Consider the following 16225-nt stretch of genomic DNA (forward strand, 5'->3'; position numbering starts at 1 on the left):
TCCATAATCATGCTTTCAAGTGTAATTCTAGCTGCCAATTTACACTTTGCCAGAGTTAAAACTTATTTTTAGATTCATTTCCATGAAAAATGTGCACTTTGCTCTTGATGGATAGATATGTTTTGACAGTTAATGCAGGTCTGCCCAGTCAGGGCTTGTTTTAGTTGAAGGTGGAAATGGAAGAGAAAAAAAAAAGAAACATATACTATGACAGATCACTGTATTTCCTTTTATTGCATTCATTATCTAACAACAATAATACTCATTGGCAAGAAATTTATTTACACTAACAAATTAAATTTAATCACAATTATTTTTAGATGATCAGAAAACAATGGGCCACTTATGGTATGGTTTGCTTTGAAAGCTCTGAAAACCAAAGAGTAAGGAATGCCATATAAAACAGCACACGCTAATCAAGCACCAAGGAACAGATCAGATGTGGTACTATTGTCTCCTCCATGCAAATAATCAAACAGCAAAATGTACAAATTAAGAGTTTCAGTTAATATGCTACCCATACTTACCAGACTCAAAAGCTTTCCAGACCACTTTCCCTTTACAATATACAAAGAAAGATGCAAACAAATCAAATCTTACGGTAGAACAGAATTTTATTCTCCTTCTGCTTTTCAGCTGCCCAGTCTTGTCAGTGATATATAGCAGATGTACAAGTGGCTTCATCAAAATATCATTGAAAAAATACAGAAGCAGTAGTTATGACATTAAGTAATACCAAGGAGTGTATACGCATGGATGTTTAGAGATTTTATTAATCACCGATTGAACCTGATGTTGCTGGGAGGTGTTATCTAGCTTGAGAATCACTTGGGAGATGTTCTCTAGCTGCTTTTTTTGTAAAGGTAAAGTAAGGTATTTCTGGCCAATTGTTCTTTCATGAATGAATGCTTAAATCCTTAACATGAAACTTGTGTGTATGTATAAAACAGCTGAAGGAAATGGATGCACATAACTTCCAACAACATAGACTCATAACCCATTGTGTTATTTTTGGTGGCAACCAAAATGCCACTGCAAGCTGATGGCATAGGAAGTAAATAGTGGTCACATGACAGAAATACTGCCACCAGAGAGCCAGTCGTTAGTGACATAAGCATCGTGGCTCCTGAAAATCTCATTTTAGAGTGAGAGCTGATACACAGAACACACAGTGCAATTTCTAGTCTAGAAACTGCGATCTGCAGTTGAAAATGCCCAAAGCTGCACAATATCTTCTGATTTCTAACGGAAAAAGTGCAATCTCGACATCAAAGCATTAATCAAACCTTTGAGGAAAATTTTCTTACTAAAATACGATACCAAAGATCTAATAAATCAGTTTTACCAAAATATATAAACATTTATAAGCATAAGTGCATTTAGTAGGATACTTATATTTAAAAAAAAATCTCTTAAAATGTATGAGCCATTCAATGTATACACAACACAAAAAGTGGCAATAAGGCTATGATTACAGCCCAGGGTTCTAACTAACATCACTGTAGTCCATGTATAGTATATTTTTATGCCACGTGCTTATGGTATATGTATGTAAGGTAGGGTACACAGTCACACACAGTTCTGACACCCACACTAGTGGCATGCACATAAGTGAGAATTTGTGGCTTGCTCTCGTACTCTTGTACTCCTATGTCTTGCACATCGCTGGACCCCTAATGTTCTGGGGGGTGGGTAGGGTCAAGGGCTGGGAAGCATGGATCTTCTTTTGCCCCCTACTCTGAGGACCTGAGAAACAGGACCAGGTGCTTATAGATCTGAGTCTTGAATAACAAACATGCTCTTACAATCCCACACAGTCATCCTTGCACAAACAGGTGAGGACCGCAGGCCTCCCATGAATGGAACTGGTGTCACTTAGCAGGGGGAGGCTTATTGTGTAGGCTTTCCCTTTGTCCTCTAACTGCTCAATCCAGCTTCTTCAATGCTACTCTCTCCAAGTTAGTACAAAGTGTTTTCTATGGTGTTATTTTTCCTCCAATGTTTGGATCAAGATTAAATTCTATGGGACTTGAAATACTCAAGACAAACTCGAACAAAGTCAGCCAGCACACCCAGCCTGACTTTCAGGACCGAATCGGTCAAACAGACTTCCTGTGGCACTTTTCTTTTGAGGCTGTCCCTTATTTGTCCTCTCTAGAGAGGACAACTTTGGAAAAAAGTGGAGATGCTTTACTCTTGGATTTCACCTCCACAACCTCACCTTCAGAACTGGACACAGGTAGAGCCCTGACTCCATGTAAGTAAGGAAACACACAAAAGCTAGTTCGGTCATTTCCTAACTACCTTTTCACTCAGGTAGGTCTCAGAGCAGTAGCAAGTGGCATAACCCTGCTGATGCCTGTCCCCTAAAGCCAGACGTTCCTTACCGCCAGCTCTATGGGAAGAGCTTTAGTTACCTGAGTGGAATTTGGTCACTCTTAAATATCTCAGTGTGTGAAGGGGAAATATGCATCCCATGTATAGAAGTTTCTTTAGAATCATCTGCCCCCCCTCCTCCAGAACTGTCTTAAACACCCTTGTTAAATGTTGACGGTCCTCCTCAAATTTACCTAATGTTTCGTGTCTATAAATGATTTAGAATAACTGTATAAATGCAATTTTTTACTTTTTACATAATTTTCAGGCATAAGTTAATCCTATTGGACAAAGACCCTAGATCAGACTTCTTCATCTTCAGTACAATCCAGTCTGACCTGTGGACATTCTTGCAGCTTAGGCCTGAGGTATTTTAAGATCCTGGGTAAATACTGTCTGGCATGGAAGGCGGCAGGAGTCCCTACTTATCCTCAGCCACTTCATTTCCTAAAATAAAGAAACACACTTTGTGCTGGTGGAAGCTGGGTTTGGCATTAACTCCTGTCATACTGTAATCATTTTAAAAGTCTACATTGGGGGGGTCCATGTCAGTCTCAGCTAAAGGATGATAGATGACTGGAGAAGAGCTTTGCTGTCACGGTAATAAAGGTGGGCTTCATCAGAGCACTGAAGCGGATAAAGCGTGGTTTCCATGCTAACAGGACTCTTCGAATCCCGGAGGGGAAGGGCAAATGATTACATAAGTGTGAGTTAACTTTAAGGAGATGGTCTCAAGTGCAGCAATCCGTTACAAGGTTCTGTAGTGGAACCCTGCCCCAGATTCTGTTCCTATGCTGCTCTCTACCCACGGCAGGGCCTTACCGTGTACCCCCATGCCCAAACATCACCTGCACCCCAAACACTCTTGGTCTGATAAAGTCTAGTAAATACTTCACTGGAATACAGTTCATAGTAAGCAGATATTCCCCTCTTTGTTATTTGCTGAACATTTGAAAACCTTCCAAAACGTTTAATGTCCACAAAGCGACAATTCTCTGTTAAATTGTATAAACCCTGAAAACTACAGCATTAAAGCAAGAATTGTGCAAGACATTGGAAACTTGGTTATCATCATGCACCACAGTCAATAAGGGAACGAGCAGGGAAACAAAATGCTCACAAGGTCCAAGGTCCTTCACTTTGTTTTCAGACTGGATCAACCAGCTTATGTTTTGTCCTTTGCTCATCAATACAATCAAGAGCCTTTTACATTTTTGCCAGTTTTAAGTAGCAATGTTAAAAGAATCCATTTTGGCCTAAGATTGTGATAATTTAACTTAAAGATCAAAATGGTTGAAATACAAACTAAATGATGTGAAGAGAATGAACCTGATCTGTAACTGCGAGAAAACACTGACCCGGGCACTGAAGTGTTAATTAAGTTACAGTAAGAACACTGTATTCAAGAAATGCAGTCTAAGAGATCTTAAGTTACAGGCAGAGACGAACTTTAGACATTGCCAATATATACATTCAATTTCAAATAGCATCAAAGTGTAAACACAACTTAAAATGACCATCCTTCTGTTTCACTCTTATAAATGAACACAAAAAAGCTTCCAGTGCAATCCAGGTTCGCGCCCCACCCCCCGAGAAAAGAAAAATGGCTAAAATTTACAATAGCAAGCATTAATATTGCCTGGTATTTGTTAGTCTTCTGGTATTAGGAAAGGTTTGCTGAATTATTAGTTCAGTAATGTGTCTCTTGGTTTTTCAAAATATTACTAAGTGGCAAAGCATCAGACATCTGAAGACAAACACAGGTACTCAGTACTTGACTCCAAGCAAGAACCATGAAGCCAGTCTGCTGCTATTCCCGTGTCATGTTTAAGACTGAAGTGTGTTTGTTTCCAAAGGACCAAAACTTAACACAAGTGCTCTGGGCCTGAAAAGGAAGCAGGCCTTGGGAGAAAGAACAGGAGGAAATTTCTAGTACAGATAATTTCAGAATTCCTATGTTTCCAAAATAACAATAAAAATGAAAAGTCACAATGTTACAATACAAGGCAAGGCCACCCAGGCAGCGGAGCCCTATCCCCACAGACACCTGTAGTAACTCCGCAGCGGCAGGCTCTGTATACCTGCTCATCCAGAGGAGATATGCACAGAGCTGTGGACAGAAGGGCCTGGAGGAGTTGTAAAGGAAGTAAAATATGAGCCCAATAACTCATCTGGCCTTCAGTTCTACTTTGAAATATGTTCATCATAAAGCAGATGACGTCAGTTTTGGAGTCAATGCAGCAAGGAGAGTTAGATACGTAAGCAAAAGAGGAAGAACTAAAGCAAGCAAGTCAAACCCCCAGGACCTGAAATGTCTCAAGGTTCTCCCCTCCTGCCCCAGCTTCCTGCACTCCCCTGTGGTTGGTCAAATACTGGAATCTTTAATACTGGACTTAAGCATAAGATCTTATACTGCTAAAGTCCACCCTGTGTCCTAAACAAGCCTGGAAATCTCTAGAATATGGAAAGAGAACTGCTTAAAAGTCATTCAAAATGCCTCTAAACTGTAACTGACAGCTGTCCTTCACAGAAAGAATTGTGTGTGCTCAAAAAAAAAAAAAAAAAAAAAGTTCTCTGGTTGACTGTTACTCAAAACTCAATCTCCATCCAGTATTTCTAGTTTTTAAGTTCTTAAAAGTACATTTGTTAAAACACCAACTGAGTCCACTTGGGAAATTCTGAGTAGAAAATCTGTGACAAGTTCCTGATTGTGTCATAGGCAGGCTGAAGACCAGCTAGAGTGTGTCCCAGGAGAGGAAACCTGAAAATGTTCTTTCCTTAAACTCAATTTCCTGTTGCATTTGTTGGGAGGGAGGGGCTATATTGTGTTTGTCAGTGCCGTTGAAACCCTGGGCTGGTAGTGCCAGCAGACGTAACTGCAGATCTCAACACCCATGGCTGCACTATGCTCAGACTTTTTTCTCTGTCCAGCAATACATGGAGGAAAATGTTACCTCTCAAGCCCCTTGGTACACCCACAGCTGTGTTCTTAAGGCTTCTTCAGTTCATTTAGTGTCAACAAAGAGCTACTGTTTTTCTCTCTTTTAGATTCCCAGCACATGGAACAGCATGCTTGCTTCTTTCCCCCATTTGGTGATTATGTGCTGGGCACTAAATCCCCATAACAGGACTGACTCGATGTACCAGCAGAATGGAGGGGGCCTTTCCTACATACTGTACTAGAATCTGAACCCAGGAAACAGTGCAGCTCCCTCATTTCTGCACTCAAACCACCAGGGCTACTATCTCAATTTCAGGGCTTCTCACTGAAAAGTCTGGGTGCTCCACTGACAATACCAGAGTGAGCCCTGCTCTCATTGGCTGGGTTAGGCTGGTTCTCCAAGTGGCACCATACACTCAACACAGCACAGGATGTTGGTTAAGTAGAAGATAAAAATGGTATTTCTGGTTTGTTAATAAACCAAAGGTGGCTTGGGGTTATTTGAGGAGGTTAAAATTTAGAGTGCATCCAACACACAGTTCTTTAAACTGCCTACAGGGCGTTGTCCTCATCAGTCTCTTCTTCATCCTCTGCAGGAGAAGGGGCCAGGAAGGGGTGGGACTTCCCTCAAGCTTCCCCTCTACTGGAGGGGACTAGGGATCACTGCTCACTGTTGTTCTCGGTTGTGGACGTCATCTTTTCTGCCTTTTTGGACTTCCTCTGCATCTGCTCGTGTTCCCTCCTCCTCAGCTTTTCTCTCTGCTTTTCCATTTTCTCTTGGGCCTTTCGAGCTTTCTCTAGAGACATCTTCATTTCCTTCAGTTTCTTTTTAACCAGTGCCCGGTCCTGGGATGATGCCATTCCAAGAGCCTACAAAGGAAACACATGTACAGACTGAATGTGGAAAAACTGCTGACCTCTTTGCTTATGATGAGGAGGACACCACACTATGCTTAATCTCACGACCTTAGTTAAACATAGGGTGAGGAGGTCAGAGCTAAGGGAAAGCAGGCTGCACTTGCTAATTCTGTGTGTAGGGAGGATCTGTGCTTTGTTCTCTGAAGTTCTTTCAAAATACACTCCAGGAGTCATTAAGAAAATGCTTTCTAAATTGGTGACTAATGAGCGAATACATAAAAAGGGCATGATCTTGCTTCTCCAACCTTCCGCTGAAATATTGCTAAACTCATCAATATCTTCAAAGGTAGCAGAGAGCACCTGCTGTCACAGAAGGCTCCAAGAAGGGCAGGGAGAAGTGAAATTGCCTCTCTTTTGCCGATGTAGTTATTTACAATAATAACCAAGAATGTCTTTGGGGCTAGGGTGCCCACATCAGTATCTCTGTAGCCATTGTCTCCCCAAAGGCAGACCTAGAGAGGAAGCCCGATTATAATGAGGAGATTGCTGGGTGAGCTTAGAATTCAGAATCAGAGGAGATGGTTGTGTACTTTAAATGTTCCATGACCTTCAGCATCAACAGCAGGATGCATCCGTCTCCCCACCAGGGACAGCCTTGTCGATGGGGCCTTCATATTCACAAGCTATTGATTGATCTCTAACCTTTTCAAAGACTGTCAAGAGACACTCATCTATCTATCAGCCTCGCAGGGGCCTGCAGCAGTGGGGAGGGCTGTGTGGGAACAGGCTGTACTCTCCTCTTGCCCTTTCTCCACTGTGTTGGGCGCCACCTCAGTCTCTCAGAGAGATGGGCTAGAGGAGAGGAAATGAAGGTGCAGTGGAGGAGATAGGGAGGCATGGCTTTCATAGACTTGGGTAGGAAGCTGGGGATGTCATTTCAGCTTTCAAGTGTGGGTAGGAGGGGAACATGGAAGAGAAACCAACCAAGAAAGACTCATACTGGCCATTACTGAAACCTAACAGTCCAATGAGAGGTGAGTGGTGTTAATAGAGGTCATGCGCTGCCAGGGGAAGCAAAAGGAAAGGGTCCCTAACTCTCTTGCTCAGCAGCCTATCCTGAGTCAGAACCCCTGATGAACTTTTCTGAAGTTTCATTTTCTAATAAGAAATAATTCAGTATCTTCTCTGCTGAGTATTGGCAAAAATGACCAGATGGATATGCAGAACACTCTCAGTTAATGAAAACATGTCAGGTGCTATAAGTAATCCACATAACTGGTAACCTAACACAGACACAGAATTCTTTACCTTCAGTTTACTTCCATCGAGCTGCAGGAGTTGCTCCCCAGTGATGTTCTGGGCACTGAATTCAGATACATACTGGTCCAGATTTAGGCTCATCAACCAGTGAGAAACCTGCTGCACACTCCATTCATGAACGGCCCGATTCAGACTCAGACTGTGCTTGGGAGACTGCCCCTCATCGAGGATCTGAGGCAGGAATGTATGCAATGTCGTTAAAGGATTAAACACCATGGCTCATACGATGCTATCAAAGGAATTTCTCAAGCTACAAAGCCGCATTTACTTGTGAATCATAAAATGATAATAGTTCTACCTATGTTAAGAAGAAACATCTGTTGCCTTGTGATTCTGGTAATTAATGGAATCTGGTAATGGAAAATTAAAAATATCCCACAAATAAAGTACCATTACATATGAAGGAAGTTAAAAATTGAAATACACACTAACACTGATAATTTTATAATATATAACTATGGAGATATTACCAGATGTAGAAAATAAATATTTCATAGATTTCTATTTTCAATTCATCACTTTAAATTTATCCTTTTAGAGGACACTAAAGTTACATTAAGAATGCATTAAAAATATTGTCTCCTTCACTTTATAGAGAAAGGTCTTGAAGCCCTCAAGCCTTTGGAAATATACAGTCATTATTTCATCTGAGAAGAAGCAAACCTGTGAGGAAGGCAGAGCACTAACATCCACAATTGCTTTTAAGACATGAGGAATAGGTTCAGAAAGTTTACTTTACATGATCCCTCTTAGACAGCACAGGAGTAAGCGGTAGCGCTTAAGAAGAGGCTCACTGCAAATTTCAGGCTCTGTACACTCTAGACTATCCCCTTTATTTGTGTAAAGAGTCAGGAGAGCTCCTAGAACCACTAAGCTGGGAGAAGATGAAGTCGTGATAGGGCTCAGAGGGAAGACAGAAGTTACCCTGGTGAGCCAGTGAAGAACAGAGGAGAAAGGAGGGTGTAAGCTGAGGGGAAGGCAGAGGATACAGAGAAGAGTGGACCATGTCAGGTAATGGCTATGGGAGATAAATGAGAGGCTCTGGAGGTGGGACTTAGAGCCTCTGGATCCTGGAACACCTCTCAAGTAAGATGTAAAAAGTGCAATCTTCCCCTCCCCTACAGAGACAGTGTCCTGTAGTGTTGGGTTCCTAAGTCATTTGTAAGGAGAAAAAAGCAGGTTCAAATCAGACATGGCACTACACACAACCCACAGACAGCTCACCTCATCATCTATCATATCCAGGCTCTAGGTGAGTAGCAACAAAAGAACGAGAAGAAAAGTGTTACATAAATGGGACATACAACATCCACTCTATGACATCAAAGTCAAGCCCAGCTAGAAAACCATGACCAGAAAAGCTTAAAAGGAAGAAACGGAGTTTGGGTGCATAAAACTCATGTTAGAAAGAAATAAGAAGCAGAGCAAACATATAATGTTGCATTGTTTCATGCCCCCCATTCCCACCAGTTTTTAGAACTAGTCAATCCCAACATAGTTTTCTGCTTCCTGCACACATACTTCCTGATAATTCTTAGCAATGCTAATCCCCAGTCTAGCATCTGGATAAATGATTCTTACTGTATTTTCTTTCCAGAACTCTGCCTATTGGTTGCAGTGCTTCAACTGGGGGCATATCACGGTCAGAGGACTGTCAAAAGCCTGGGGGATGGGGTGGATAATAAACAGCTTCCAAGTGATCTAAACTGTTATCTAGTCTTGTTCTCCAGTGCCTTGCCTCCATATCATGTGTGTTTATATATATAAATGGATGCCTGGGAAGCATCAAGGGCTCAGAAACTATACTTTTCTTTAATGTTGAAGAAGAGGGTTGGAATCATAAGGACCTTGTGTTAAATATGAAACCTCAGTGCTGATGACTTCTATGCTAAATCTATCCTTAAATATCTTCCTATAGTGGGATATGGAGGAACTGTGTGACATAAAAATCCTAGTTCTGCCATGGTATCACTCCAGTACCTCATCCGAGGACAGTGCCAGGGACTGGGAGAGCCCTGGTGTTTTGGGTTCTGCTCCTAAGCCGCTTAGGTCTGCTGAGCTGGTACTACTTGGACTGAAGTCGTCATTGAAGGTGAAATTCTGTAAAAACAAATAAAATCATGTTACACGAACACACGAAGGGAACCAGAGACAGGCATGCTTCCAAGTCCTTAACTGCTTCACTTCAATCAATTTTCTTTAGAATAGTTTGGTTTGGTGATGATGGCCTTCGACTGGGCAGTGGTAGAGAATGAGGCACCTTTGAGATTGATTGGTAATCCTGGGCACTTTCTCCATCCGATGCAAGGATGGGTGTTGTAGAGAAATGATTTTTCAGTTTCTCTCCAAGGGCACAGAATTCATTATCCTCTGTAACTGATCAGAGGAGTGATATTAATAAGCCCATCTGCTTTGACCCTAATTGTGATGAGCAACAGTATAAGTAGGAACACAAGATGCCGTGGAGAGGCTGAGTTATCAGGAACAGATGGCAATTCATATCAGCAAGGTAGCTGGAGTGCCCCTGGGAAAGATGGCGTGTGGCTGGCTGTGATAAATACTGTGAGAAGTGACAGGTCCCCTCATGGATGTACCCTTCAGAGTGATGAGTTCTGGAGGAGGGCATAGTCTGACAGCACAACACTGGTTACACGGTGGAATAAAAGCCAGAGACTGGGGTATCGAATAGACCCACAGTCTGCATCACCTCCTGGGGTTAGGGAGGGGGAGTGTGGGGACATCAGTTCCCCAGAACTCCTTTACACACTCAGTAGATGTTAAAACAACTTGACAATGGCCTCACTCGTGAAAACATCCTATATTGAACATCTCTTTAGTGTGAGATAATTTTAGAATCACTCAAGTGAAACTTAAGTCTCAGAACAACACTGAAAGGCCCAAAGGGTTGATTATGACCAAAACTTCTTTGCTACTTGTTAAATGGCTGGATTCCCAGGAATTCTAAGCATCTGCCCAGCACTGTTTTCTTTCATATGACACTTCTCTAGGAACTGGACTGTTATTTCTACTAGGTTCCTTTGCGTTGGGTTTAGTTGATTATTGAGAATAAGTACCATGCCAGAGACCAGAGAGTTTAGTACAAAGCAACTCTAAGATCTGATAAATCTTCCAAAAAGGAGGAAGGCTGGTAGAACATTCAAGCTGCAAGGTATTACACACAAAACATCACCCTTGGTATTTTCACTGGAGATGCAATCCTCCAGCCCCTCAGCCAAAACCTTTTGAGCTGCTGACCTCAAGGAAAGAAATAAGTTCAAGTAAGATTAATCACACATTTCTGTTTGGGATAGAAGAGTGAACATAGAAAGAAGGAGACCAAGTAACTTGAAGGTTAGTCACCATAAGTGTTTCAGTAAAATGTTAGAGAAGGTTTGCAGTGTCATGCTGGAAATATCCATCATGCATTTTGAAATGCATCACAACCATGCATATAATTTCTAATTCTGCTAACGGTAAGGAATTTTGGTGATAGAATTAGAACAAGTGCTCCGCACGTTCTACAAAGATTTGGTATAAAAAGCAAGTAAGGTGCTACGTGCCAATGGTTTCTGATTGTTTCACTTAAATGTACTGAACACAGTCTGGCCCAAATTTATCTATTTTTTACAGTAAACCTTGACGAGCACAGCAAAAGAGTTTCATAATGCAATTTAAAGAAGAATACTTAGTAAACATCTACCCAAACTGTTTCATCATCCGAATGCCTCTTTCCCAGCATGGCTTAACTGTTAACCTGAGATTTAATAGCGGTAAGTGAAATGACAGACAAATTGAAGAGAAGTGCACACACTAGAACAGAACAGTATTAAAGAGGGTGCCAGTTAGGTGAGGCGTTTTTGCCCCCACAAAGTAAATACCATGCATGCCTACAGCAGTGTTAGCACATTGCTCCTGAGATCAGGGTGTACACACAGGTGAGAAGGCCTTCCAAAATTCAAGAGGAGATAGGACTGGGAGCTTTCTCGTCAGTTTTTTTAGTCCACTGGTGTCTACCTTGGACCCTGTTTTATCTGAAATTAGTGTCTCAGGAGAAGGCTGAAGGGGACTCGGAACTGAAGGCAGGTTCCCAAAGGAATAGGATCCTTTCCGGCTTTCATTAAACCATGAGAAAGGCATGCAAGGAGAGTGGGTAGAGGCCTGAGCCGCAGGGGAAGGCTTGGCTTTCCAGTTCTCCAACTTGCTTCTGAAGATCCTGTGGTGTGAAAAGAACAGGCATGTTAGACAAAGAAACGGCAGAAGACATATTGAACCCAATTCCAAAGAGACTCTACATAGGTGAAACTCTGAATACCTGTTCTACTTAGGATAGTAAAAATGTAACACTCTGGGTCAGAGCATTAGCCTTAATACTTACCTTCTTTACATTTAAATGGAATCTATGATAACAAATTGTTTTGAATGGCTATTTCCTTGGCAAAATTGCACTAAATGTGCCTTCATAAGTATACACGGATGGATTCAAATTGGAGTGGCACAGCCTTTCAGAGACTGCTCTCAGTCTCTCACATTGCTGATGTCTTGGACAGCCATCAAGCGAGCCACACTAGCTCCTAACCAGCGTTCTCCCTACCTACCTCTGGATGCATGCTTCCAGCACTGATGACTGAAAAGTTCAGTGATTTGGAAATTTTAGAGCATGTGTTATGCTAAGCAGAACATGCAGCTTACTGTTTTTTTCATCAGAAGCTCGGTGTCTTTTCACAGGAGGAGTATAGGGCCACTTGGAAGCTGAGTGTGTGGCCTTCCCTGTCCCCCTATCCCAAACTGTCCCAAGTAAATATGTTGATGTATCTCACATGTTACTGCTATGAATTAAACAGATTAACATTTGTTAAAGAGCCAGGGAAGCCATTAAAGTATAAATGTTCAGGTCTTTAAAGATTCAAAGGCAGTTAAGAATCAGTTTTCTTTTTTTTTAACTTAATGTAGGTACTTTCATATTTGTGTTTATCTATTGGTGAAGTAAAAATACTTGTGTAGGAGCTGAAAATAAAATGCTTGTGTACATTTGGAAGAGGTGAACCTCAGTATCACTGGACCAATGATACTGGATGGAAGACTGTTACTCGGCAGCTGTTGCTACTATGACAACAGGAACCCCTTCAATTGAAAATGCCTTGAGACCATAGACTTAGATACTTTCTAACCCTCCTTTATGCTGAATCCCAGTCTCCTTACATCTCATCTTAAGCACACTTAGAAATATAATTCAAATTGATATAAACACTATCAAATCTTAAAGCTTCTGGGCTTGTTTCCAAATAGAACACAACAACCAAATGCAACAACCCTCATCCTGTAGACTGGAAGTGATATACAGATGGAAAGGTTGTAAGAGTAGCTAAGGAGAACAGAAACCTTTGTGTGGTTCTGGTAAAACTGACACAGCAGGATGGGTGAATAAAACTGATAGCTACATACAAGATACCAGAAGATGTGATCATGTTATAGCATCTTTAAAAAGTATATAAGAGTAGTGTCTTCAAGGGTAACAGAAATCAAGGTGAGCTAGGTCGACCTTGAATGTCATCTTAAAGCTTAAACTAGATGGAAAATCTTGTACTCTTAATCTACTTACTTATCACCAGATTGGAGAGTACAATAACTGAGCCAAAGGACACTTCCAGAGCCTTGTGCTGGGGGGGGGGGACTTTTTATTCTTTGCCCATGGACCAAGTAAAGCACAGCTGTTAGATTCACAACTCAGAAATAGGAGGGAAGGGAGCTGACCCAGAATTGGTATTTCCACACAGGTCTGAGTTGACTCTTAAATAGCTCCATCTTTGCTTATGATTATACTGAATGCAAATACAATGCCAGTCAGTACAGAACAGAGCACATCAGTGATCACATGTGAAAAATCGCTTCCTGGCTCTACACACTTCAGTTTCCTCTTATAGGTTCTGATGCTTGAGTACTAGAAGTTACCACACCCTTAGTTTACATTGAGGTGAAGGATTCTGGAAATGTAAGTCTGGATGGTAATAGAGCAAACAGACAGCTGTCCTCATCACCCCTCTGGGAGAGGGGGAGAAATCTTATCTCCATAAGGCAAACAATCCCAATTAGAATGTACATAAATACTAATAAATCCTTCTAGGGTTCAGATAAGATTAGAGACTCCAGTTGTAGTGCAGGGATTGACTCTAGGAGCCCCATCATCCTGTCTGTTCCTGCTCCCCACTAAGTGTGATCCTGTGCTGTCTGGAGAGCTAGCACTCTTTGGGGGTCTCATCATCTATCCACTCAACTTCTAGGGCTTGTCTTTAACCAAGTCCCTACATTCCAGTAAAAATGCCCATAATAGTCTGTTCAGAAACACAGGAACATCTTCTCTGCAGTCCCATGCCTTAGAGACTAGGCACATCTAAGGAAAAGGTGGTCCTGAAGGTCATTGCCTCTTCTGGCTGGACAATGCTGAGTCAAAGGAACTGATTGTGGTAGTACTTAACTAGATAGCCACTGTCAGGGAGTTGATGAGAAAGCTATGTAACTAAGGATAGCATGACAACCTCATCCTACTCCAGAATCTTTGTGACAATGGTTCTAGACCACTACCATGACCTTAAGGAGAATAAAGGGCAGTGAGTCAGAATGCTGCCATTCACTGGCTTCATTTGAAAGGGACTTTAGGGAATCCAAACCTAGGGAAAGCAACAGTTGAAAAAAATCTGAAGATCCCAGGAAAATATTAAGACTAATAAAGAATATTAACATGTGCCTACAACATTGAGGATGGGTCTACAGGTCATGCTGTTCTTATAGAGGTGAAGAAGGTCATGGAACCCAGCCTCTAACAGAGGCTCTCTTTATTCAGCCTTAGATACAAAGACAATGGAAAGCTGGGGAAGAGTTGGCAGGAAGCAATGGTAGCCCACTTCCAGGGTAACAACCATCATGCCACAGCAGCAAACTGGTAGATTCTGGAGTTTTGCTTTTTTTTTTTTTTTTTTTAAGCTCTTCATGAGTCTGGCTGTGCCCTGCTGTGTCTCTCTCTAGCTCCATTATTTATTACTTATAGCTTTAAAAATCCATGACTGTGTAACTAACCCCATGTGCAACCTTTCTTCTCAAAGAAAGGAACTCGCTTCCACTTGCTTGGACCTAGAGTAATAGTATATTCATTAAGACATCCAGTACTATATTATTTTAAAATTATAGATGCAACCACCTACCAGGCTTGTTCACTAAAGCCAACACCAATTTCTTCCTGGATAAACTGAACTCTTGAGCCTTCGAAGGAGCAGAAAAAGGGTTTGGTAGCTGGAGTTCCATTTTGACTGCCTCTTACTGTCGGTTTCACTTTGTGAGAAAATGTCTGGAACAATACAGTATCCTTCCTTCCCTCCCGCCTTCCCTTTCTTTCCTCTTTTCCCCCTCTCTTGCCCTCTCTTCTAAATTAAGATTAGTAGAATGGATTGTTAATGGATCTGAATATGACTTTCAGAGGGTCAGAGGAGCCTTCACCTGTGGTAGCTTATATACCAAAGGCTATCATTAAGGAAAAAAATATCAACGCATCACAAGTCCCTGCCATAGCACATCCTTATATGCTTTATTGTTAGAGACTAGAAGAAACAATTGTCATCAAGTTTAGTTTTCATAAGCCAAAGATGTCATTGGATTAACCTTTCCTGTACCCAAATGGTTTATGGTTAATATCTTTCTAGTGTAATTAACTTGTTTACATATATTCTGGAACCCATTTATCCTGGGTATGCACCCTAAAAATCAGCTTTTTCAGTTAAATATCCATAGTGATATATTTTGTTTTAATTCTGCAAATACAGTATATGAAGTATTCAGAATCTAGTAAGATATCATCAAAATATCATTTCCAGTTCATAAATTGCCAGACAGAAAGAGTATTAAGAACCACAGAATTATGTAGATTATAATAGCTGTAATAAGAGGAATGTGTGCAGACTCCCACTTATCTAAGTCAGATGAAGTAATTTTGAAAGGATCTAGGAACTCACTGAAGAGACTGTGGTTGTGAGGCCAGATCCATCCACAGGGAACTAAGAGGTCCTGGTGGGGAGCATCAGAAACATGTGTCCATTTGGCACTCAGGCTCAGTCACCCTGGACATCTGCTTCCAGATCCAGAGCTCTGGTAGGAATTTCTGATCAGCAGCCAAGAGTCCATCTTAGAGTCACAGTAGACAGCTCAGCCCTAACTCCCAGGAGACGATCAAACTATTCCCTTTCCTGTGCAGGCTTTAAGCTGAAATTGCAAAAGGATCATGTAGATCCAATGCTCTCAAAAAAGATGTTAATTTCTGGACAATAAATCTGCTGCTATTCTATATCTGAGCAAAATGTGCCTTCTGGTCCTATTACAATTTTATTTTCATTAATTTTGGTGATTGGGTTTAAACCCAGAACCTTAGGCATGCTAATCACACACTCCACATCTGAGATACACTCTTGAAAATTTAAATTCACTTTAGTGACCTAAACCTCTTTTTCCTCCCTCCTTCCCTCCTTCCTGTAATGTGTGTACATGTTCACTGGTGTGTGCATGTGTGTGTGGAGGCCAAAGGTGGACGATACAGATGTCTTTTCCCATCACTGTCACCTTCTCTCTTGTGAAACAGGGTCTCCACTGAATGTGGGGCTCATCTTTGCATAGGCTGGGTAGCTAGGAAGCTCGAGATCCACATGGCTCTGTTCCTTCAGTGCTGGGGTTTTAGACCTGACTGCCAAG

At 41.5% G+C, this 16225-nt stretch overlaps 1 protein-coding gene across 9 annotated transcripts in view; it reads right to left on the minus strand.

Moving 5' to 3' along the window:
* Positions 1-203: 203 nt before the first annotated feature.
* The window catches only part of Ppp1r9a (protein phosphatase 1 regulatory subunit 9A), a 262484-nt gene continuing 246462 nt past the window's right edge, over positions 204-16225 (minus strand). For 4 of the 9 annotated variants that reach the window (XM_036182878.1, XM_036182877.1, XM_036182881.1 and 1 more), the window contains 5 exons: positions 11510-11708; positions 9476-9595; positions 8720-8743; positions 7484-7666; positions 204-6187 (listed from right to left, as the gene is read on the minus strand). In XM_036182878.1, the coding sequence (XP_036038771.1) occupies positions 5978-6187; positions 7484-7666; positions 8720-8743; positions 9476-9595; positions 11510-11708 (736 nt within the window). In that variant the 3' untranslated portion in view covers positions 204-5977. The remainder of the gene's footprint in view (positions 6188-7483; positions 7667-8719; positions 8744-9475; positions 9596-11509; positions 11709-16225) is intronic. The other 5 variants (XM_036182883.1, XM_036182882.1, XM_036182886.1 and 2 more) reach the window with 3 other exon arrangements.

The sequence above is a fragment of the Onychomys torridus genome, chromosome 3 (genome assembly GCF_903995425.1).
Source record: "Onychomys torridus chromosome 3, mOncTor1.1, whole genome shotgun sequence".
NCBI classification, from domain to species: Eukaryota; Metazoa; Chordata; class Mammalia; order Rodentia; family Cricetidae; genus Onychomys; species Onychomys torridus.